The following is a 24,345-nucleotide window of genomic DNA, read 5'->3' as shown; positions in this document are numbered from 1 at the left end:
AAGGTGCATCCTGGTTTCTTCTTGCTACTTATAGTAAAATGCCAGAGGAGAGAGACATACATTGAGAGAAGGACTGGTAAATTAAAAGGAACCCAGGACTTGATGATTTGGAAAATTCTAAGCTCATCTAGATACCAAAGACATTAAAATGAAGAGATTCACTGTCAGAAAAGCATGCTCTAGAGAAAAAGCTGAGTGTGTGACTCTGCAACCCTTTGTTGATATGTTGGAAAGATCAAACGGTCAGAGTATTTAGACACAAGAGATCAAGGGCATGACTGAGGGTATCCATTTAATGAAACCGGGGAGCATCTAAAAAGCTAAGGGCATTGTCCCACAGCCATCTCAGCAGAAGCCAAAAATAGACAAGGGAATATGTCAAAAGAATTTGTAAACCTGGCTTCTGTCTAGTGGAGTGAATCAAATCCCTTTCACATCCACAGGAGACCTACAGGGTTCTTCAGAATTTTATAACAGCAGAAACACTGCCATCTTGGACAGAGAGAGTAAAAAGGAAGGAAGACTGTTGGACCCCCAACATTCTACTGTCAGGAAACAGGCTGATAAACTATTCAGCTGCAAACATGTGCTGCCTTTCATGAAAAGGGAAGGACAGCTCAAAGCTGAGAGCCCAGGGGATGAAGTTAGGAGCCCAGAGGGCAGAGCTGAGAACCATGGAGAATTATTCCCAGGTTTTGAAACCTAATGGAGTTTACTTGGCTCAATTTCACAACTGCTTTGGACTGGTGACTGTTTCACCTTCCATTTTCCCCGTTTGAACCAGAATGTTTATACCTATCCCACTGCTGTGTGTTGTGAGTAGATAACTTGTTTAGTTTTACATATCCACAGATGGAGAGGAACTGTGCCACAGTAATTATATTTAATGGATTATATCCAAAGCCTCATGCACATGTTTTAGATGATTTTGATGATGAGGTTTGACACTTTTGAGCTGATGACATTTAGATAAGATTTTAGACTTTGAGTTGATGTTGTAATAGGATGAGACCTTTAGGACCTTGGGATAGATTGAATATATTTTTCATTTGGGAGGGTTGTGAATCTTTGGGGGCCAATGGGTGGGCTCTGGTAGGTAGAATAGCCGCCCCCCCCCACCCCCCCGCCCCCGACATGTCCCTACCCTATCCCTGGAATCTGTGAATATGTTGCATTCCTTGGCGAAGGGACTTTGCAGGTGTAATTAAGATTATGGACTTTAAAATAGACAGACTAACCTGGATAATTCAGGTGGTCCCAGTCTAATTACACAAGGCTTTAAAAGCAGAGAACTTTCTCCAGCTGGCATTAGAGGAGATTTGTCAAAAGAAGTCAGAGAGGTCTGAAGCATGAGAAGGACTAGTGTTGTTGCTGGTTTGAAGATAGAGACAATGTGATGAGGAATGCAGGCAGCCTTAGAAAGCTGAAAGAGGCTCCTGGCTGACAGCCTGCAGGGAATCAGAGACTTCAGCCCTCCAACCTCAAGGAGCTGAATTCTGCCGCCAGCCCGGATGGGCTTGGAAGCAGAGTTTACCCCAGGGTCTCCAGATAAGAGCCCAGGTTGGCCAACACCCTCTGAGTTGATTTTAGCTCTCTGAGACTCAAGCCAAGGACTCAGCTGAACCATGGTGTGCTTGGACTTCCGACCTACAAAGCTGTGAGATAAATGGGTGTTGTTTTTAGCTGCTGAATTTGTGGTAATTTGTTTTGGCAACAAAGAAAACCAGTACAGAAATCTTCACAGCTGCATCTTCTGATGCTATTTGTTTCCAATGTACACTTTTTAATAGGGAAAGGAATGAAGCAGTATTCTGGGCATTATGTATAATAATGATTTGGCATTCCATGAAGACAATTCTCTAAAGGGAAGTATGCATGGACTGGGCAACCTAATTATACCAATGAACTTGGCAATTATTATTTTAGTCATTGCTGAGTTTACTGAATCACTTAATCAATAATGAATTACATTAACGTTTACCAGTCAATTTCTTGTTTGGTTGGTATGATTCAGTTCCCATGAGATTGTTCACCTGGGAGAACAGATCAAATCAAGGGTCTGTGTGAACATTTAAGTTCTACTCTCTTCGCAAATTTCAATTATACAATGCAGTTATCAACTATAGTTACCATGTTATATATTAGGTCCTCAGACTTTATTCATCATATAACTGAAAGTTTGTAGACTTTTACCAACCTCTCCCTATTTCTCCCACCCCCTAAGGCCCTGGCAACCACTTTTCTACTGTTTCTATGAGTTTGACTTTGCATTTCTTTATTTAGATTCCACATATAAGTTCTACCATGGAGAATTTGGCTTTCTCAGCCTGCCTTATTTCACTTAGAATAATGTCCTCCAGGTTCATCCATGTTGTCGCAAATGACAGGATTTCCTTATTTTATTAAGGCTGAATAGCATTCATGGTGTGTGTGTGTCTGTGAGCAGTAGTGATCTGTTGGAGTGTAAGAAGCCATTGGCCTAGAATTACAAGACTTTTAGATGAAGAACTGCAGTATAGATGTTTCTATAAAGTATGAAGATGGTTGTCGTTTACTTGTGGATGATCCTCAGGAACAGAAAGGAAGAAAAATGATTTTCAAGGTGATTGATAACTCATGTTTGCATTCAGGATTTCCTTTCCTTTTAAATGCTGGAGAATTGGACACGTTTGATCTAAAGGAGGGAGGATGAAACAATTCTTACCGTCTCAGCTCTCTGTGCTCCTGACTTCTGGCCCATTGGGAAGTGCCTTGTTTTCTGATTGAGCCCAGGACAGGCCTCTGCAGTTTGCAGTTTATTGACGATGGAACCTCCTCTGGTTCTGAAAAGGCTTCGGTCACTAAATCTGGCCCTACTCAAACAGGCATGATCAGAACTAATTACCGTTTTAAACTCTGTCTTTCCATACAACCAGCAAATGTTTATTAAGAGTAGAGGAATAGCCAGGCCTTGTGCTGGGAACTGAGGGTAGAAAGATGAATGAAGTCAGCCTTGGACAAGTTCACAGTTTAGCAGAAAACAGATATGTAAATAAATAATTACTTCATGGTAATTACTTTACGGTGGGTACAGTGATAGCTCAAAGGAGAGATAAGTCAATTTTACCTGGAAGTGTTGGACATAGGGAGGGTTTCACAGAGGAGGCAATGTTTATATTGAGTCTTGAAGAGTGACCAAGAGTGACCAGGAGTTTACCAGACAAAAGAGAGTTAAGGGATAGGCATGGCAGACAGTATAGTAATTGCAATACCGGATTTTCATGTTACAATATTGCTGGTATTCTGGTATATTTACTTACTATTTTAGGTAACTGAAATACTGGTCTTTTTATAGTTATAGTATTATTTGATATTCTAAAAAATATGAAATCTGAGTCATTTATAGGTTGAGAACAAGATCAATGATTTAATTGCTCAATTTATACAAAAAAGACAAACTGAAATCTACAAATTTAGATGGCCCATATTGGGATATTGCAAAGTTTCTGTTGTAAAAATCACTCTTAAGTTCAAAAGCTTCCAAAACAAGTAGAATGTGAATGTTGTGGTTTTGAAATTGATCAGGAAACTGAAATGAAATCTCCTTCTGTACATGAGAAAACTAAAAAAGACCAAAAAAGACAAATATGAACCAGCAATGTTTTCTTTGGGGAAAAAAAAATCACAGCTTACTCTCAATAAAAATATTGTAAAAATAGAAAAAACCTGTTCAAAGAGATCTCTCTCTCTCTCTTCAAATTAGAGATGAGATAATTTAAAGGAAAATATTTGGTGTTAGTTTACAACTGCTTCCAACTAATGTTAATTGAGAAAAACTTCAATAGGTGAAAAAATTTGTGCAGAAATATCCTGGTGACACCATTGACACACTTAAAAAAAAGCAAATAATGTTTCATTTGCAGTTTTCATGACTAATTACATTTTATTCATTCTTATAGTGTTTGCTTTTCTATCCTTAATTTTTTCTTCCTTTTTTTTTTTTGGCTAAGGAAGATTTGCCTTGAGCTAACATCTGCTGCCAGTCTTCCTCTTTTTGTATGTGAGCCACCACAACAGCATGGCCACTGACAGATGAGTGGTGTAGGTCTGTGCTTGGGAACCAAATCTGGGCCGCCAAAGCCGAGTGCACCGAACTTAACCACTAGGCCACCAGGGCTGGCCCTGTCCTTAATTTTTATCAGTTTAATCTGACAATTTATATTGATAATAGAGTGACAATATATACTTAGCATTTCTATTTGATTAAGTTTTGCTTTTGTTTGATGTTTTATGTTTGTACATTTTTGTACTTAAAATATATTAAATAGTTTCACTGCTTAAAAAGATAAATTCTGAATGTAGTTTTAAAAATACCAGTATTAATACTAATACATAATACATAAAATTTATACTGGTATTATTTTATTCCACTACTATAATTACTGTTTCAGGGAGAAAAAGACAGCATGTATGAAGTTATTAGAGGCATCGAACAACCTGATTTGGGGAATTCAGAGTCTGGCACTGCTGGTGGTGGGCGGGTTGTGAGAAATGTTCTAGGTAGGTGAGGATTTTGCTCCATAGCCTATTACTTTGTCTTGACTATCATCATCTCAGTTCTTGGATTTTGACCTCATCATTGACCTTTACAACAACCTTGGGAAAAGTGCTTATTCTCTTTGTGCTTTGGTTTCCTTACCTATAGATGAGAACGATACCAGTGCCCACTTCATAGGATTGTAGTGAGGATTAAATGAGTTGAAGCACATAGAACAATGCCTGCATAGAGGAAAAGATTCCTTTTCTTCTCGTCTGATATTTTTCCTTACAGTGAACTACCTGTTCAGTTGACTCTATGTTTAGTAACCAGTAGTCTTCCACAAAGAATTTATTTTTCTCTTAGAATCAACCTCAGTTCTTCCCAGTTCATTTATGGTTTCTTTCTTCCTCCTGGGATTTCCAGCATGTAGCCTTCTGTATCCCCTCCTGGGATCCAATACTCATTGCCAATATTATGGAGAACTTCAGGAAAATCTCCTTGTCTGGATGCTTTTGAAATCAGCTTATTTGTTTATTTTTATTGAAGTATAGTTGACATACTTCAAGTGTACAACATAGTGATTCAACATTTATGTACATTCCAAAATGATCACTGTGATAAATCTAGTAACCGCCTGTCACCACACAAAGTTATTATAATATTATTGGCTATATTCCCTATGCTGTATATTACATCTCCGTAACTTATTTATTTTATAACTGGAAGTTTGTACCTCTTAATCCCCTTCATCTATTTCGCCTAACCCCCTGTCCTCCTCTTCTCTGGAAACCACCAGTTTGTTCTCTGTCATTTGTGAGTCTGTTTCTGTTTTGTTTTGTTCTTTAGGTTTCACATATAAGTGAAATCATATGGTATTTGTCTTTCTCTGTTTGACTTACTTAACTTAGCAGAATACCCGCTAGGTCCATCCATGTTGTTGCAAATGGCAAGAGTTCATTCCTTTTTTATGGTTGAGTAGTATTCCACCATGTGTGTGTGTATATACACCACCTCTTCTTTATCCATTCATCTATTGATAGACTCTTGGGTTGCTTCCATATCTCAGCTATTGTAAATAATGCTGCAATGAACATAGAGATGCATATATCTTTTTGAATTAGTGTTTTTGTTTTCTTCAGGTAAATACCCAGAAGTAGAATTGCTGGATGGTATGATAGTTCTATTTTAAATTTTTTGAGGAACCCCCATCCTATTTTTCTTAGTGGCTGTACCAATTTAAATTTCCACCAACAGTGCACAAGAGTTCCCTTTTATCCACATCCTTGTCAATACTTGTTTTTTGTTGTCTTTTTGATGACACCCATTCTGACAGGCCTGAAGTGATATCTCATTGTGGTTTTGATTTGCTTTTTCCTGATGATTAGTAATGTTAAGCAACTTTACATGTGTCTGTTGACTATTTGTGTGTCTTCTTTGGAAAAACATCTGTTCAGGTCCTCTGTCCACTTTTTAATTGGATTGTTTGTTTTTGGATATTGAGTTGTGTGAGTTCTTTACATATTTTGGATATTAACCCCTTACCTGATATATGATTTGCAAATATATTCTCCCACTCAGTAGTGTGCTGTTTTGTCTTGCTAATAGTTCCCTTTGCTGGCAAAAGCTTTTCAGTTTGATGTAATTTCATTTGTTTATTTTTGCTTTTGTTGCCTTTGCCTGAGGAGACAGATCCAAAACATATTACCAAGACTGATGTCAAAGAGTGTACTGCCTGTGTCTTCTTCTAAGGGTTTTATGGTTTCAGGTCTTACATTTAAGTCTTTAATCCATTTTGGGTTTATTTTTGTATATAATGTAAGAAAGTGGTCCAGTTTCATTCTTTTGCATGTTGCTGTCCAGTTTTACCAACACCATTTGTTGAAGAGGCTGTCTTTTCCCCATTGTATATTCTTGGCTCCTTTGCCATAGATTAATTGACCATATAGATGTGGGTTTATTTCTGGGCTCTCTATTCTATTCCACTGATAGGTGTGTTGGTTTTCATGCCAGTACCATACTGCTTTGATTACTATAGCTTTGTATTATAATTTGAAATCAGGGAGCATGATATCTCCAGCTTTATTCTTCTTTCTCAATAATGCTTTGGCTGTTCGGAGTCTTTTGTGGTTCCATACAAATTTTAGGATTCTTTGTTCTGGTTCTCTGAAAAATGCCATTAGTGTTTTGATAGGGGTTTCATTGAATCTGTAGATTGCTTTGGGTAGTACGGACATTTTAACAATATTAACTCTTTCAATCCATAGGCACAGTATAATCTTCACATTTATTTGAAATCATTTTATTTAAATGTTTTCTTCTCCTGGGAAGGCAATGGGGTTAATGTCTTACAAAGATCTGTGTATTTCTTTCTAGAAAACAGACCATTTCCAACAAAGGAAAAACATGTAAAGGTTGCAAATTCCTTGGTAAAAGCCTCCCTCTATTTAGAAATCTTGTTTTAAAACTATGTATGTTTAAAAATAGGGGAAAAAATTAGGTGTTATACTGGTCTGTAACTTAAGCCTTGAGGAAAGTGATATAAGGAGCCAAAACAACTCATTTGGAATGGCCTCCTGGTCATGCTCTCAGTGTCTTGTCTGTAGATTGTGTCTCCCTCCCCCAGCAAATCAGGGGCCCTGGACCATTCAGCTGATGGAAGACTTCCATCTTCAGGCAGAAGGCAGGAACAGCGAGGGTGGTAGCTGAGTATTTCTTGGCCCCCCATTTTGTAGGGGATAGAGGCACAATACAATTCTTGGGCTAGTCTCTATCTCTTGCTCTTTTGAAATTTCTTGCTCATTGTAATATTAAAAAAAAAAAAGTGGAGCCAAAGAGGGGAGGTCATTCTAATTTCGGCTGGTCCTGTAGTAGTTTGCTTCATGCTCCTCTGATTCCTTCTTAACACTTTATTATCCCTTCCGGTTATGGTATCCTCAAGACAGAAAGAGTTTACAGCTTGGTCTAAGACAGATACAGTCTAAGATTGTGGGAATGTGGCAAATAGGGAGCCAAGGAGAGGTTTCTGAAAGCAAGTGGAGGAATTGTTATTCTTTTTCCCTGTGCTAGCCAGTGGCAAACATTTGGGTGCTATTTCCTTCTCCTTATAAACCCTTTATTTGGCAATGGACCTGGGTTTGAATCTTTCTTTGGCTACTTGCTACCAGTGTGGCCTTGGGCAAAGTATAGTCTCTGCCCTTCCTTTTCTCTGCATCTTTTAATGGGGCTAGTAATGCCTACCTCATAGGATTATTGGAAGGACTAAATGAAGTAGTGGCACATAAAGTGCCTATTAATAGATTCAGTACTTGCTAGTTCCTTCTTTTGCTCAGATCTTCTCATAGTGGTAGTACATGCCTCTTTGGCCCATTAACTGAGTCATAAATATATCCTTGTGGGTAAGTTAAAAGAATGAACTTTTGACTTGATTTTTTAAAACCAGTCTGAAAAAAATTTAAGGACACTGCCTATGTTTTTGACCTTTACAATTATACGTCATGGTAGTCGCCTCAGTAAGTCTAAGATATAACTTTTTAATTTGATGGATCATAATTTCAGTTTTAATTCAAATGATTAATTTCCAAACCAAAGGCATATGCAGTCGTAGTCATTTGTATGCTTATGTTAACGATAATGCTAGAGTAATTAGAGTTTGATGAAAATCCCTTAGACTAAGTCATGCATCTAATTGTGTCCCAAAGTAGATGACTGCTCAGGGATTGCCATCTCCTTAGAAGATGTTGAAGAGCTCAGGCTTCAGACTGCCTGTGTTGGTATCTTGCGTCCATCACTTACTGTGTTCCTCGGGCAAGTTTCTTAGCCTCTCTGACCTTGTCTGTAAAGTGGGGATTATAGTAGTTCTGACCTCGTAGGGTTTTTATGAACTAAATGAGTTTACTGTATGTAAAGCGCTTAGAATAGTGCCTGGCCCATATTAATTGTTCAATACTTGATTGCCATTATGATCTTCTGCTCCAAAAATAGCCTAAACAATGTAGTTATTTGACCTTACCTTCTTCCTACTATTTGTTAGGTTATACACTCTTACACTGTGCTGCAGCCTGGGGTCGTTTGGAAACTTTGAAAGCACTGGTGGAATTGGATGTTGATATAGAAGCTCTGAACTTCCGGGAAGAAAGAGCTCGAGATGTTGCTGCTCGGTATTCCCAGACTGAGTGTGTTGAATTCCTGGACTGGGCAGGTAAGGAAGCACATGGGGTGGTAGCAAGCTGGCTGACTGAGGTGCTTTCCTCTCATGAGTTATATGCAGGCTATGTCTCCAACAAAGCACACAGGTGGTTAACATTTTCACCTTCATCAAGAGGTTGTATTTGTAGATAGAACCACAGTCACTGTTGGTGATAATATGTGAAATCTGCTTTTTTTTTTTTTGCTATTTTGTTATTGGCCTAAAACGTTATGCTTAATAGAAACTGTACATATCGGGAGCTGGTTGATTTACAAACTTCTAACAATTTCACCAATAATTTTCTATAAGAATATATATATATAATAAATATTCAAGACCATTTTCTGAAAGACCTACGCAGAGTGGACCATTCCTTAGATGTTTAAAATATGCGATATTTGAGTAATGTATTTGATTCCTTAGGTAGAAAAGGTCGTAATAATTTAAAATGATTTGCCAGGCAAAATTAATCTGTGATATTAGAAGTCAGAATAGCAGTTACCTTTATGATATGAGGGGGACTTCTGGAGTGTAATCTTCTTTTTCTTGATCTGGTTGCTGGTTACATGATGTGCACATTTGTGAAAATTCATTGAGGTGTACATTTATAGTTTTTATACTTTTCTGTATGTATGATATGCTTCAATCAAAAAACTATGTGCTATTTTGAGTTTTACTAATATTTTGCTTACGTCATTTCCACAGCCCTGTACATAGCTTAGAGATTTTAGGAAGATATACCTGTATAACTATGTATGTGTACAAACATTGGTTAAAAAACTAGTACTTGGGGGCTGGCCCAGTGGTGCAGCGGTTAAGTTCCCATGTTCCGCTTCTCGGCAGCCCAGGGTTTGCCGGTTCGGATCCTGGATGCAGACATGGCACCGCTTGCCAAAAGCCATGCTGTGGCAGGTGTTGCACGTATAAAAGTAGAGGAAGATGGGCATGGATGTTAGCTCAGGGCCAGTCTTCCTCAGCAAAAAGAGGAGGATTGGCAGTAGTTAGCTCAGGGCTAATCTTCCTCAAAAAACAAAAAAAAAACTAGTACTTATGAAGTTCCTGGCATTCATTTTGCATTGTTACCTGCATTTGTGTTTTTAGCAAGCATTTATTAAATGCCTAATATAAGCATAGCATTTTTATAGGTACACTTGTTGTTCCTACTCTCTGGACATTTGGTAGGTGGGGGGTGATAAGCTATAGACACATCTTACAGTTAACAATATCAGAAAGACTATGATTAAGGGTTAAAAATCAGCAGAGCTGGTGGTACGTGCTATGGGGTGGTCAGAGAACACGAAGTCGGAGCATGTTGGAATTGAGTTGGGCCTTCAAGAATGGGTGGGATTTGAATAAACAATAGAAGGGGAAAGGGTGTGAGCAAAATCTCAGAGCTGGGATTGAAAGTGTCATGTTGGGGGGCAGTGACGAAATTGCCTTACTGGAACAGCAAGTCGTATTTTGCACATGTAGGCTACAGCACAGGCAGAATAATAAAAGAGTAAGTACATGGGCTCTTGAATCAGATTGCTTGAGTTTAAATAGTGGTGTCTCCACTTGAAACCTATGTTTGGATAAGGTATTTAAATTCTTTATACCTCAGTTTTATTTTCCAGAAGAGGCAGCCAATAATAGTTCGTTCCTCTTGGGGGTTGTTGTGAGAATTACATGAAATGATATAAAGCACTTAGCACAATGCCTGGTGTGTGATCAGCACTAGAAAAATGCTGCTATTATTATAGCCAGATTATACCCTTAAATGCCAGGCTAAGATGTTTTCATTTTATTTATGTAGACACTGAGAGCCACTGAAAGTTTTATGTAGAAGAGGAAGAGGATGAAAATGCTATCTAGGAAGATTCGTCTGGTAGCAATAAGGAGCTTCTTATCAGTAAAATGAGAAGGGGACTGGGAGGATTACTAGAAATAAGGAAATTGAAGGAAGATAGCACATTTGGGAAGAAAAAGAATTATACTTTGTGGATTATTTTAAAGATAATTATCTACTTGTACTAAGTATTTTCTAGGGGCAATATTTTTGTCAATACCTTCAATTTTATGATTAGGTCTATAAGCAAAAAGAAAAATTGCAAAGAATTTAATTGATCCCCCTGTGTATAGTTATTGTAGGTGAAATCCACATTATATAAATTAAAATCCATTTTTGAATAATAATCCATGGTACTTAAAAACACAATCCAGAGACAAATTTTGCTATAACTATTCTGAAAAGAAACAGTGTGGGGCTTATAGTGTAGAGTTTCATCAGTTTCCTTCTCCCTATTATCCTTCTGTTTAGTTTGGGTCCTTACATTCTTGGGGGAGTTATATCTAACATTTCCTAGTAATGAAGATAAAAGAAGACTATGATGTCATAAACTAGTATGCTGTTTCAAGATCAGTGATGGAATTGTAAGGATTGGGGCTTCATGGTAATGTCTGGGGAATGTAACACAAACTTCTCAACATAAAAGTTAACATTTAATTCAGACTTACCAAGATTATAAACCACTTCCATTTCTTCTTCTGGTGATTAAAGTAGGAGTCACCTGGAGAATTTTAAGGGGCTGAGGACTCCCTATCCCAAAGAGTCTCCTCCATATTGCTGAAAATTCCACCAATAAAGATAAATTTCTTTAGATTTTCAAGGTTTGGAGACTTTTTAAGTGTTCAAGAGTCCTCCATTAAAAGAAATAGGTATCAGTGTTCTCTTAGAGGGAATTGGTTGACAGTTCAGAACTCTGAAGGGATGGAACAAACATTTATGGAAATATGGGAGTAGGATTGTGCTAAGGAAGAGTGGAGGTAAGGAGAAGAGTCTGGAAAGTGGAGCAATAAATAAACGTTTAATAGTTCATAACCCAAAGCAGGCAGTATTCTTTTCCATTATAAAGACTGTAGAGTTATCTATTACTGTTTCAAGGATTATTTTTTAAAAGTTTTTCCTCCCTTATATTGATGGGAGGTATGTTATAGCTCTGGTATATTTTTCTGGTATTTTTCAACATGTTTTTAATCAAATCTTCTGTCTTAGTCTCAGGCAAGTCTCTCAGTTTTGTTTAGAAAATATGATAACCATGCTTTTTAAAATTGAGGCATCTTATCCTCTGGTCTGAAATTTAAAAAATGTTGATACTTAATTCATAATTTATCATACTGAAAATGGAAAAATTTATACTTAAAAATTTATTCTATTCCTTAATATTTCCATACTATTTTAGCAATCTGAGATGGGAAATTAAGTCTCCCTGTGGCCATAAAATTTGCTCAGGAGAGTAAGAAAAATCACATTATTTAAATCAGAGATTTATTGAAACACTAAACCAAGATTCTGTTCTATGGATTGGTTAATGATTAGTAATCTAACATATTAAAAAGAACAAAAGAGTTAAACATGAAGCCATGATAGTACATAATCTTTTCCCCAGTACTTTACTTACTAGTATGGATGGATAAAAATGATAAGAATAGATATTCTTTTTTTTTTTTTTTTTGATGAGGAGCCCTGAGCTAACATCTGTTGCCTATTTTCCTCTTTTTGCCTGAGGAAGTTTGTCCCTGAGCTAACACCTGTGCTAACCTTCCTCAATTTTGTATGTGGGTCGCCACCATAGCATGGCTTGATGAATAGTGTGTAGGTCCACACCCAGGATCCAAACCCACCAACCCTGGGCCACTAAAGTGGAGCATGCGACCTTAATCATTATGTTACCCCACTGGGCTGGCCCTGATACTTATTCTTTTTAGCTGAATAGAAATAACTTTTCAACTCAGACTTCTTTGGAAAGTTTCAGTAAAGAACGTGACAAAAATTACAAAGGCTGCCAAAGAACCATTTTTATTTTTATATAAGTTCTATCACTAGGTTTCTTATGTAACCTTCATATTGGACCGAGTTACATGTGCATATGGATATCTTCTGGCTCCTCCTCCTTCAGTCTTCTTCCTCTTTGGTTTTCCGTGCTTGACTTTCTTAGCCAGAGGATAATGGGATGACTGATTCAGATATGTGGTCAGCATTGATGTTTTAGCCATCAGTCTGCAGAGTATTTCATCAATGTCCTGGAAGGACGGGCCTTCTAAATCATTACCAAGTGTCTCTAAGGAGGGTTGTTTTTTCAGCTAAAAGGAGAAAACAAATGATATTATAGAATTTTTTTTTAAAGATTTGTACCTGTGCTAACATCTGTTGCTAATCTTTTTGTTTTCTTCTTCTCCCCAAAGCCCCCCGGTACATAGTGCTAAGGACCTTCTAATTCAATACACATTAGTTGAGCACCTAGTATGTACAAGACACTGTGCCAGATGCTGGGGGTGAATGGCGAGGGTAGGAGGAGGTTATAAAGAGAAATAAGACATGGAACTTCCCCTCAGAAAAGCTGACAATCTTATGTTTTAACTCTTTGGTAGTCTATAACTACTACTATTTACATCACTAACTCACCTTTTTTTTGTGTTTCTTCCATTTCATCCACAGGTAATGCACAGATAAAACAAATAGGATAAAAGAAAGAGCCTGTACTAAAGTATAAGTGAAATATAAATAACCCTGAAATATATCCATATTAGCAAAATTGAAGCATAGATTGTTCAGAGGGTAAGGGAGACAGTAAGATGGAGAAGGCTTAAATTTCAGATACTGCATTTCTTCTGGAAGAATTTCCCATCCAACCTTTGTCCAGATGGTTCCATCACAAACGCAGAAGGTCTCCTTGAAGAAGCAGATAAACAAAAAAGGAAAAATGAGGGATAGTCCTTGAAAGGACATCTTTCTTTCTCAACTGGAAAAAAAAGTCTATAGCCAAAAATTGGTCAAAGACAGAGAAGATATGCCAAGTACTAGTTCACGTGGTGCGCCAGTAAAGGCATTGAAGATAATCTTCCTTGTCAGCAAAATATATACTGATGAGCATTGTTACATCAACTACTAGTCATAGTGATTCAGTGATGTCATAAAGAACCACATTGGGACTAAAAGGTGTCACCTAGTCATTCACCTTGGGATTCTTAGGGATTCTTTTTCTTGCTTTTTGCCAGAATGGTTTGAGCTTCTTCAACTTTCTGAAAAACAAAGACTTTACTAATATTTTGCTAACTAATAAATTCAGACTGTAATCATATTAATAGAATTTCTTGGAAAAAATTTACCTATATCCCTTCTGACCCTTCTGAAGTATGGCAGTTTGACATCTACTTAAAGAATAGCTATAGCTATACCATTTCACACAACCTGGCATCTGCTTCTGTTTTTTCACTCTGGAATATCTTTCCCTTTAAATGGTTAAACAAATATTGTCTCACCCTTTTAACCCATGTCCCTTTGGTGGCAATGTGGTAACATCAGATAGTGGGTGAGGGGTGGGGAATTTGGCATGGTATGTGAAAAAGATGAGATGGTGAGGTGGCAGGGTATATGATAAAAAGATGAGACATAGACCCTGCCTTTAAGGAGCTTACAATCTAGAGGTAGAAGAAAAAATAAGATGATAAAAATTACAAGATAGACTAAAATAAGAGCTAAATCAAATTATAATCATGTAACAGTTGATAGAGCAGTGAGTTCTCCCTGGGGGAATTAGGAATTTCGCAGAAGTATATTTAAGTAAGCTTTGAAGAATGAACAGGATTTTGGTAGGGCATTTTGGTAGAGCAGTGTGGAGAGAGCAACTTAGGATGAGGAAACCTAACAAGCAAATAAATTCTGTGTAAACAGTCATACAACAAATATTTATTAAGAATCTCCTATGTGCTAAATACTGTTCTATGAGCTGAGAATACATACACAACTAGGTACAAAACAGAATCTTTATGTTCATGGAATTCACCTTCTAACAGGGAGATGCAGAAAAAAATATCTATCTAAATCTATGTGTAATCCTTGGAGTGCTATGGAGAAAAATAAAGCAGTGTAGTGAGGGGGTTATGAAGTTGCCAGCAAGTGAATGAGTGAGTGTGTGCGTTATTTTATAGCACGTGATCAGAGAAGGCCGTGCTGATGAGGTGCTGCTTGAGCAGAGACCCGAGGAACTGAAGGAATGAACCATGTTGACATCTAGGGGGAGAGGGAGCAGGAAGTAAGTAATGGATAGACTCTCCGTGAATGTTGGAAGGAATAAAGCTGGAAAGATAGTTGGTGGCTGTCTAGATTTTGGAAAGCCCTGTATTTATTTAGTCAATAGGGAGTTATTTGTAGAATTTTGAGGAGAGGAGTGACATAATTATAAACTTATTGAGTGCTTTACTCTTTGTTAGGCACGGTGCTAAGATATTTGCATGCATTATACTACATTTTGTATAATCCTTACAACAATCCTATGAGGACTTCCATTTTATATATGGGGAAACTGAGGTTAGAGGGGTTTAAGTATTGCTATGGTCTGAATGTTTCTGTCCCCTCAGAATTTATAGGTGAAGTCCTAATTCCCATTGTGATGGTATTAGGAGGTGGGGCCTTTGAGAGGTGCTTAGGACATGGAGGTGAATCCCTCATGAATGGGTCAGTGTTCTCATAAAAGAGTCCCCACAGAGTTCCCTAGCCTCTTCCACCATGTGAGGATACAGTAAAAAGGTGCTGGATATGAAGGAAGAGGGCTCTCACCAGACTAAAACCATGTTCGTGCCTTGGTCTTGGGCTTCCCAGCCCCCAGAACCATCAGGAGTAAGTTCCTGTTGTTTATAAGCTACCTAATCTGTGGTATTTTGCTATAGCAGCCTGAATGGACTAAGACAGGTGGCACTTATAGGATGCTTGCAATAAGCTCCTTTCTCTACCAAGCCACCCCAAAAGAATATGTGCTCTCAGTAAAATCAGTGTGCTTATTGTACAGATTCAGTTTCATGACAAGGCTCTTAGTCCCCTCCTCCAACCAATTCCTCTCCTAGGCTCCATCCTGTGTTGAAATTCTGGAAACACTGTCTACTCCCAAGTCATCCCACTAGTGGAGCCCAAACCTAAACCTTGGATTCCAGTTTAGGTAATTAATTCTGCTTGCAACGTGAATGATGGGTTTGAAGCTGTGAAGGACTGGAAGCAAGAAGCCGGTTAGTTGGTCTGTATATATTAATACTATTCCAGATATGGGTCTGAATTTGACTATAGAAGGTACTTTTATTATGTCTGCATTACAGATAGGCAGATGAGGCTTAGATTGTTGGGTACTACAGGTGACACAGGTGAGCTTTAGAGAGATTTCATTAGGTCTCTCAAAAATTCCTACTTGGAGTTTCATGAGATTATGCAGACTGATTCTGGTAGGCTGGATAATGGCCCCCAAAGATATCCAGGTCTTAATCACTGGAACCTATGAATGTTATAGGGCAAAAAGGACTTTGAAGATATGATTAAAGATCTTAAAATGGGGAGAGTGTCTTGGATTATCCAGGTGGGACCTAAATGTAATCACAAGTGTCCTTATTATAAGTGAGAGGCAGAGGAGATTTGACACAGAAGAGAAGGTGATGTGATGATGGAAGTAGAGATTGGAATGATGTCCTTTGAAGAAGGAGGAAGGAGCCACCAGCCAGGGGTATGGGCAGCCATTAGAGATTGATAAAGGCAAGAAAATGGATTCTCCTCTCAGCACCCCCAGAAGGAATCAGCCCTGCCAACATCTTAACTTTAGCCCAGTGAAGCTGATGTCAGACTTCTGGCCTCTAGAACTGTAAGAGGATAAATTTTATTGTTTTAAGCCACCAAATTTGTGACAATTTGTTATAGCAGTCACGAGAAATGAATACATCAACCTTAAATCAATTTGGGGCTAATCCACAATTTACAATATTCAGTTGTCCCATCTAGGAATATGGTAAGTCTTTCGATTTATTTGAGTCGTTTATTTCTCTCAAAGTGTTGTAATTATATTTAAACAGGTCTTGCAAATTTTGTCATGATATTACTTTGGGTACTATAGTGAATGGGATTACTTTAAACACTGTGTTTTTTATTTTTATTTTTGAAGAGGACGGCTATTTTCAATTTATTTTGAAGGCTCAAGAAGGGTAAAAAAGTGACGGTTTGTCTATTGTAAATGTTTTTTTTTTGTTTCTTCTGAGTAGATATGTTTATAGAATATGGTCTCTTTGTGACCAGGTGTCATGTTTTATATTTATTTGTTCTTCAAAAATTTTAGCGCAGTTTCAGGAACACAGTGAGTGCCCCAAAGTGCTGTGCTAGTTGAGCATTCTCTTTCTTGAAGTTCAATGAAACCAACTGTAACAAATTGCCTACACACAGTCTTTATAAAGCTCTGGATGGATGATGGCAAATTACAAAAAGATGAGCATGTTTTTTGGTCTTTGTCTTATTAGTGTGCATTTTACTATCCTGTTCTTTCAGATGCAAGGCTGGCTCTGAAGAAATATATTGCGAAGGCCTCTGCAGCTGTTACAGACACAGAAAAGGGACCAGGGAAGCTCTTTAAGGAAGACAAGGTACTGCATTGTGATTATTGCTTGTTCTGAAGTCTTGAGATTTTTGCCTATATCTTTAATTTCTACACTAATGCTCTAGAGGTGGGTAGTGGTCCTTACTGCTGTCTTCTCTTCTCCCTCTCTCCCTCCATTCCTCCTTCCCTTCCTTCCTTTCTTTGTTAATAAACTACTGATAAGAGACTGATAAAAATTAAATGAAATAGTATTAAAGAGTAACATAGAGATGTACTAAGGTTCATGCCCAACAATGTGAATGAATCTTAGAAACACAGCATTGAGTGAAAAAAAAATCATCAAAGACTACATAGATTTTTATAAAGCAAAATCAAACTATATTGTTTAGGGATGCCTCCATATGGGGTAACACTATTAAAAACAAAAAGCAAAGGTATAAGCATCGGTTGTGATTTTCTCTTGGAGGCTGGCAGGGGATGGGATGGGGCAGGGCACAGAAGCAGCGACAATAGCACTGGCAATGTTCAGGCTCTTCTGTTGATTTGTGGAGTCCACCGATACTCATTTCATTATTTTGCCTCAAAACTTAGACATACATCATATATTTTAGTATATATATATATATATATATATATATATATATATACATACATACATTACATATTTTTTACTCTTTCAAATTTTACATAATGGTAAAAAAAGATACACAGATATAAAGGTGACTAATTGTAATTACAGGCCAGCTTGCCACATTTACTATACACTAACTACTACAGGTGGACTAGTTTATTGCTTTGGATGTACAGACACACACAAAAGATATACTCAAAGTATCAGAAATGTGTTTTGGTTTTAAATTATTTCCTACATTTCTGTGCAGGCTGTTCTATGAATTTCCTGTAACTTATAATTCCGATGAAAAAGAACTAGGTACTGCCAAAAGTGTAGGGTATCACAGCCTGAGAGCACAATGAGTTACACATTTCACTTGTGGTTTGTAAAACACTTTACAAAATCTCTTGTGAAACAAAATAGAGGCAAAATTCTATTAGAATAGCTATTGCTGCTCTTAGATGTGCAAAACAAAATTTTTCTGGCACAAGCAAACAGTACTTTATCAAACTCTTACTGCAAAAGTTTTAATTTCAATTTTTAAATATTTAGTTATTTGAACTAGAAAATACTATGTACATGTAGTAATATTTAGAATAAAATTGAAATGTCTAAAGCAAACTTAATAGTTTTCTTTTTGCCATTTCCAGTCTTATTACCCTGTAGTTCTAATACCGATTTTGTGTAAATTTCACCATACTTTTCCCTTCACTTATATAAACACATATATGCACCCATATAGTTTTATGAGAGATTTTGTTTTTATAAAATGGGATCATAGTATACATATTTATTCTTTAATTTTCTTTTTTTCCTTTTAATAATATATTATGGACATCTTTCCAAATCTACTTCATTCTGCATACACTACTGCCTATGTAATAATGTGAACAGAACATACAATAAATGTATTCATTTTTCTTTTTTATTACAAACCAGAGAACAATGAACATCTTAAATCAGACACTAGCAGTTTGCTGCTGCAAAGAGATGGTTCAGCAATGCAATTTGAGAGGTTTTCAGTGAGGTGAAGCTCTTCTTGAATTTCTTGCACTTCTTCCTTCTGTGAACCCACTAAGAAGGAATAAAATATCAGCATTCCCTCTTGAATTGCCCCAGCTCATACTCTCCACCTTTTCTTTTCCAGCCTTTGTAAACACTTCTCTTTATCACATGGCTCAATGAAAATAAAGAATTAGGTGGAGGGTGTACAGTGGCCCAAGGCTTTAAGACCCTATATTGTGAGTTTTATTATATTCACATTCCACTAATGTTAGAGCTGCACTGTCCAATATAGTACCCACTAGCCACATGTGGCTATTTAAATTTGAATTACTTAAAATTAAATAAAATTAAAAATTCAGTTCCTAAGTCATACTAGCCATTTTCTGGTGGTCAAAAGCCATGTATGTCTAATGGTGACTATATTGGACAGTGCAGATCTAGAACATTTCCATCATCACAGAAAGTTCTGTTGGATAGTTCTGGTTTAGAGATACTGTAGAGTTTTACTTTTCAATAAATAAGTGGAAAGTAAATTTTCTGTTTCTGTCTGTAGAATACCGTCCTCAATGCATGCCGTGTAAGAAATGAGTGGTTGGAAACCCATTTGGAAGCTTCAATTAATGAGATTTTTGAGCAGAAGCAACAGTTGGAAGATATTGTGACTCCTATCTTGACAAAAATGGGTACACCACGTAAGTTTTGGATAAAAAGTGGTTTGAGTGTCAGAAAAGATGAAAATTACATTTTATGCTGTTATTTCTAGGATATTCTGAATTTAACAATCTTCATTCAGTACTCATTAATCTTGTTATAAGCACTAATCTGTAATATAACTTCCTAGTTTCATTGATAGTATCAATATTAATAATTAAAAATAACTGAGTTCTTTCTATGCAGAATGTTTAATACTAATCTTATTACCATCATTAATCATTTTATATAATAATTTACTATGCCTTTGATTTTGACCAGTAATTTTCATCTAGGAAGGCATATCCTCTTAGGAGATAGAATGGCAGAATTTGAAAAAGCATTTTCAGTATTATAACTATATTTTGAAAACCCTATTGTGGGAACACCATTCTGTGAATGGAGAAGGTGTACTGTCAGAATCTTTTTGGCAGGCATACCTAAGATTTTAAAAAATATCAGCTTTATTGAGATATAATTCTTATACCACAAAATTCACCATTTGAAAATGTACAATTTAGTGGTTTCAGTATATTCACAGAGTTGCATAATCCTCACCACTATCTAATTTTAGAACATTTTACCACCCCAAGAGGAAAACTCATACCCATTAGCAGTCACTTCCCAGTCCTCCCTCCCACAAGACCCTGGCAACCACTAACCTACTTTCTATCTCTATGGATTTGCCTGTTCTGGACATTTCATAAATAAAACCATACAATCTGTGGCCTTTTGTGTCTGACTTCTTTCACTTAGCATAATGTTTTCAAGGTTCATCATGTTGTAACATGTGTCAGTATTCCTTTTTATGGCTGCATAATATTTCATTGTATGGATTCACATTTATCCATTCATTAGTTGATGGACATTTGAATTTCCACTCTTTGACTATTATAAATAATACTGCTGTGAACTTTCATGTACAAACTTTTGTGTGTCCACATGTTTTCTTTCTTCTTGGGTATGTACTTAGGAGTGGAATTGATGGATCATATGGCACCTCTATGTCTAACTTTTTGGGAACTGCCATACTGTTTGCAATTTTCTATTCCCACAAGCAGTATATATGAGGATTCCAATTTCTCCACATCATTACCAACATTTGTCATCATCTTTCTTTTTGTTTTAATTTTAGTCATTCTAGTGAGTGTGAAGTGGTATCCTAATGTAGTTCTGATTTGCCATTCCTTAATTACTAATGATGTTAAGCATCTTTTCATGTGCATACTGGCCATTTGTATATTTTCTTTGGGGAAATTTCTGTTTGAATCCTTTGCCCATTTTTAAGTTGGGTTGTCTTTTTGTAGTTGAGTTGTAAGACTTCTTTATGTATTTTGGTTACAAGTTCCTTGTCAGATATATGATTTGCAAATGCTTTCTCCCATTCTGTGGATTATCTTTTCATTTTCTTAACTATGTCCTTTGAAGCACAAAAGGCTTCAAGTTTGACAAAGTCCAGTTTATCTGTTTTTCCTTTTGTTGCTTGTGCTTTCAATGTCATGTCTAAGAAACATTGTCTAATCCAAGGTCACCAGGATTTACTTTTATTTATTTTGCAAGAGTTTTGTAGTTTTAGCTCTTACATTTAGTTCTGTGATCCACTTTGAGTTATTTTTGGTACATGATGTGAGGTAGCAGTCCAACTTCATTCTTGTGAATGAGGGTATCCAGTACCTAAGATGTTTATGTTTCTCAAAATGGGCTGTGGTTTTTCAGAGGTTAAGACACTTAATCTAGTCTAGGCAGTATTGCAGAATATCTCTTGCCATCTGTACCTAATGTCTAGCGAGCATACGCACAGCACTCTGCTGGGCCCCCTGAAGGGCGAGAGATACTTTACCCTCTTCTTGTCTTTAAGGAGCCCACCAGTCAGTTTGTGAGTAAGCATGCATACTTGAAAAGAAAAGCTAAGTTCTGTGTATGCTTAGAGAAACTTAAGTATCAAGAGAAAGCATAATGAAGAAAGAGGAATTGCCTGAAAGAGTGGAATATGAAGGGAATTCTGGAATGAAAGCACAATATGATGATTAAAGTTCAAATGTGGGAATAAGGAAGTAGTCAGTATCCATCTGGCTGATTGTAGTTGAGTGTGTTAAGGAAGAGTAGAAAATAAGGTTGGAAAGTTCACTTGTGATCATTTCATTAAAAGTACTGAATTGTATAAGCTTAGAAGTTTGGGCTTTATTTTCAGGGCAGTGGGTTGCATTAAAGGCTTTGGGGTAGGAGAGAAGAGGGATTAAGTAGGAGGGAATACCCGGGCTTTCCTTGTGAAATGGATCAGAGGGAGAAGAGACTAGAGGGAGTGAGACATCAGTATAGTCCAGGAGTGAGATGATTGAGACCTGAATTATGTGATTATACAGTTCGATTCCCACTTTCTCCCCCCGCTCGAGCACTACCGTTAGCCTGGCCCAGCAACATCCTTCCTTTACTTCTCAACTCTGAGGAAGAATCACCTTTCTCCCCAAGTCCCCTATAGCCCCTCCAGTCACCCCTGTATCTTGTACCTTCATATTATGGAAATGTTAGATCTTGATGGAACCTCTGAAATGACCCCTGTATTTTATAATGAAGAAAGCGAAGACAAGAGAAGTTAAGCAGTTTATTCAAAGTTGCTCTATTCACGGCAGAATTGGGAATAATAATACTGATTATATGGGAAATGTGACCTCAAAGCTTTAAATATTTAAAAAAAAGGGAAGGAGGAGAATACTTGAACTGATATACCAGCACCAAGGTTTAATTAATGACTAGTTCACGCTGGTACATTCTGGTTTATTTCATGCCCATTTTTTTTAAAAACTGGCTTCATTTTTGTTTTATGTTCCAAGCTAATTAAATGTAATTTTAAAATCTGCTTCCTTTCAGGTCAAACAAAAGGTTCCAAAGCTGTCGTCTAAGCCTTGGTGAGAAAAGAAGTCAAGATCATACCTTCTACTGAACAGATATTTTATAAAAGGCTGCATTTTCTTCTAGGATTTGTAAAGGCAAACCCATTCATGCCAGTTGAAGAAAATAGATGTGGAGTTTTATAAAAATAGTTAAGTCTGAAATTAAATAAGTCTTGTTTTACTCTCTTCAACATGCTTATGTCCAGACCCTCTGGCTTTGCCTCTGCCCCCTCAAGGGCAGTCCCATGTGAGTTCCACGTGCTCCTTCCAGAGAGCACTTGGGTATGAGTCACTCACAAAGAATATATGGAAGCTTTAAAAGCTATTTAGAGAATCTAACAATTTTCTGTGTAGTTGAGGCAGGAAATTTCCATTCAACCAAGGAATTCTATTAAAAAGATGTATTGCTTATTTCCAGAAGAAAAAATTGTTCTCCCTCTCTCAGAAAGAAAGCTATGGGATGACATTCTGGAGCAAGGAAATATTAAGAATGCTTTGGATCCAGGTCCTCTGCTTATACAGCTATTACTGTTTATGTCCAAATTAAAATTGACCTGTAAGGTGGCACACAATCTCTTAGTAGACCTTATTTCTTTATCTTCAGCCTCCTTCTGTCTTTAATAAACACAAATCTGTTTAGTTTTTTATTTAGATTTCCCCTTTTCTGTAAGTTTGGTAATACAGATATTGTAACTGGACTCCATGCTGTTTTTCCTTCTGATCTGTTTTGTATTTTGTAGGTTTTAAATATCATTGTAGGTTTCCTGTTAGTGATTTGAAATGTCTTTTTTTCTAGTTATCTAAAAGCCCCTGCACCTCCTACTACTCTGTGACTTTCTGGAGAAGCTTTATAGAAAGAAAATGTTAAAACAGCAACAACAACAAAAACAAACACATTACTCATTGTTCCTATGACTTTCTCTTCTTTGCCCTGCCCTGAAAGCTAGTTTTTCCTGTCAGAGAGGAAGGCAAAGAAATGAGCAATTCAGTAATTCCTTGTCAGTTGACGTTTTCTCAGCCATGGGTTTGAGATAACACCGTTTTAAATTTGTCTCACAAATTTTAAAGTTTTTAGATCTTTTTTACGTACCAGCAGTTCCGTTTCAGTTGCGTTAAGCAACAGCATGGGGCGGTAACTCTCACTCCCACCCCTGGTAGATCCAATGGGTGTTTACAGAGTTGTGCAAAGACGGAGATCTGTGTGTGCTCCGTTCTCTTAATACTGCGTACTGTGAGAAGTCCATTATCTTTGGGCACTGCAATAATTTGGGAAAAGGCCAGGTGCCATTTTTGTTTTTTCTACATTTTCTGAGCCTTGATCTTGAACATGACATTATTTTCCAGGCATGTGGTCCTGGCCATTAGAGAAGGATTCCTGAATCTCACCTCAAAGTTTCCTAGGTAAGACTGAGGCGCTTCTGGAGACTCCTAGTAGGATATAAACCTCTCTTTTGTTCGTCTTTCCATCCTTATCTTCAAATCTTTTGTAGCTTTTGATATACTTGGTAATGTGGTCTTCTGGACTCTCCTTGTATTGTCACGTTACATCATTATGGTTCCTTTACTTTCTTACAAACTGCTTTTCTAACTCTTTCAGCAGCTGCTATGGTCTGAATATGCTTGTGTCCCCGCCAAATCCATATGTTGAAACCTAATGCCTGTGTGATAGTATTGGGAGGTGGAGCCTTTGGGAGGTGCTTAGGTCATGAGGACAGAGCCCTTACAAATGGGGATTAGGCCTTTATAGAAGAGGCCCTTGTCAGCTCCCTTGCCCCTTGCACTATATGAGGTTACAGCAACAAGACAGCTGTCTAGGAAGTGGGCTCTCACTGGACACCGAAGCTGCTGCCACCATGATCTTGGATTTCCTAGCCTCCAGAACTGTAAGGAAGAAAAGTTTGTTGTTCGTGAGGTACCTGGTTTAGGGTATTTTTGTTATAGCAGTCTGAACAGACTAAGACACCCAGCTCCTCTTCATCTTGCCTCCAGCTAGGGTAACTTCTCCAAAGTCAATCCTATCTTACAGCTTTGTATGTCAATTATACCTCAATAAAGCT

At 37.3% G+C, this 24,345-nt stretch overlaps 1 protein-coding gene across 2 annotated transcripts in view; it reads left to right on the top strand.

The window, feature by feature from the left end:
• ANKRD45 (ankyrin repeat domain 45) overlaps positions 1 to 24,345 on the top strand; it is a 31,512-nt gene that overhangs the window by 5,448 nt on the left and 1,719 nt on the right. The window contains exons 2-6 of one of the 2 annotated variants that reach the window (XR_006891641.1): positions 8,550 to 8,717; positions 17,041 to 17,135; positions 19,261 to 19,399; positions 22,266 to 22,437; positions 23,633 to 23,689. Coding sequence is in view for 1 of the 2 variants with exons in the window: in XM_046683141.1 (XP_046539097.1) it covers positions 8,550 to 8,717; positions 17,041 to 17,135; positions 19,261 to 19,399; positions 22,266 to 22,297 (434 nt within the window). In the remaining variant the exon portion in view is untranslated. The remainder of the gene's footprint in view (positions 1 to 8,549; positions 8,718 to 17,040; positions 17,136 to 19,260; positions 19,400 to 22,265; positions 22,438 to 23,632; positions 23,690 to 24,345) is intronic. The other variant, XM_046683141.1, reaches the window with a different exon arrangement.

This window comes from Equus quagga, chromosome 13, assembly GCF_021613505.1.
Source record: "Equus quagga isolate Etosha38 chromosome 13, UCLA_HA_Equagga_1.0, whole genome shotgun sequence".
Classification (NCBI taxonomy): Eukaryota; Metazoa; Chordata; class Mammalia; order Perissodactyla; family Equidae; genus Equus; species Equus quagga.
Note: the sequence above shows the minus strand (reverse complement) of the source record. Positions and strands in the feature narration are given on the sequence as shown.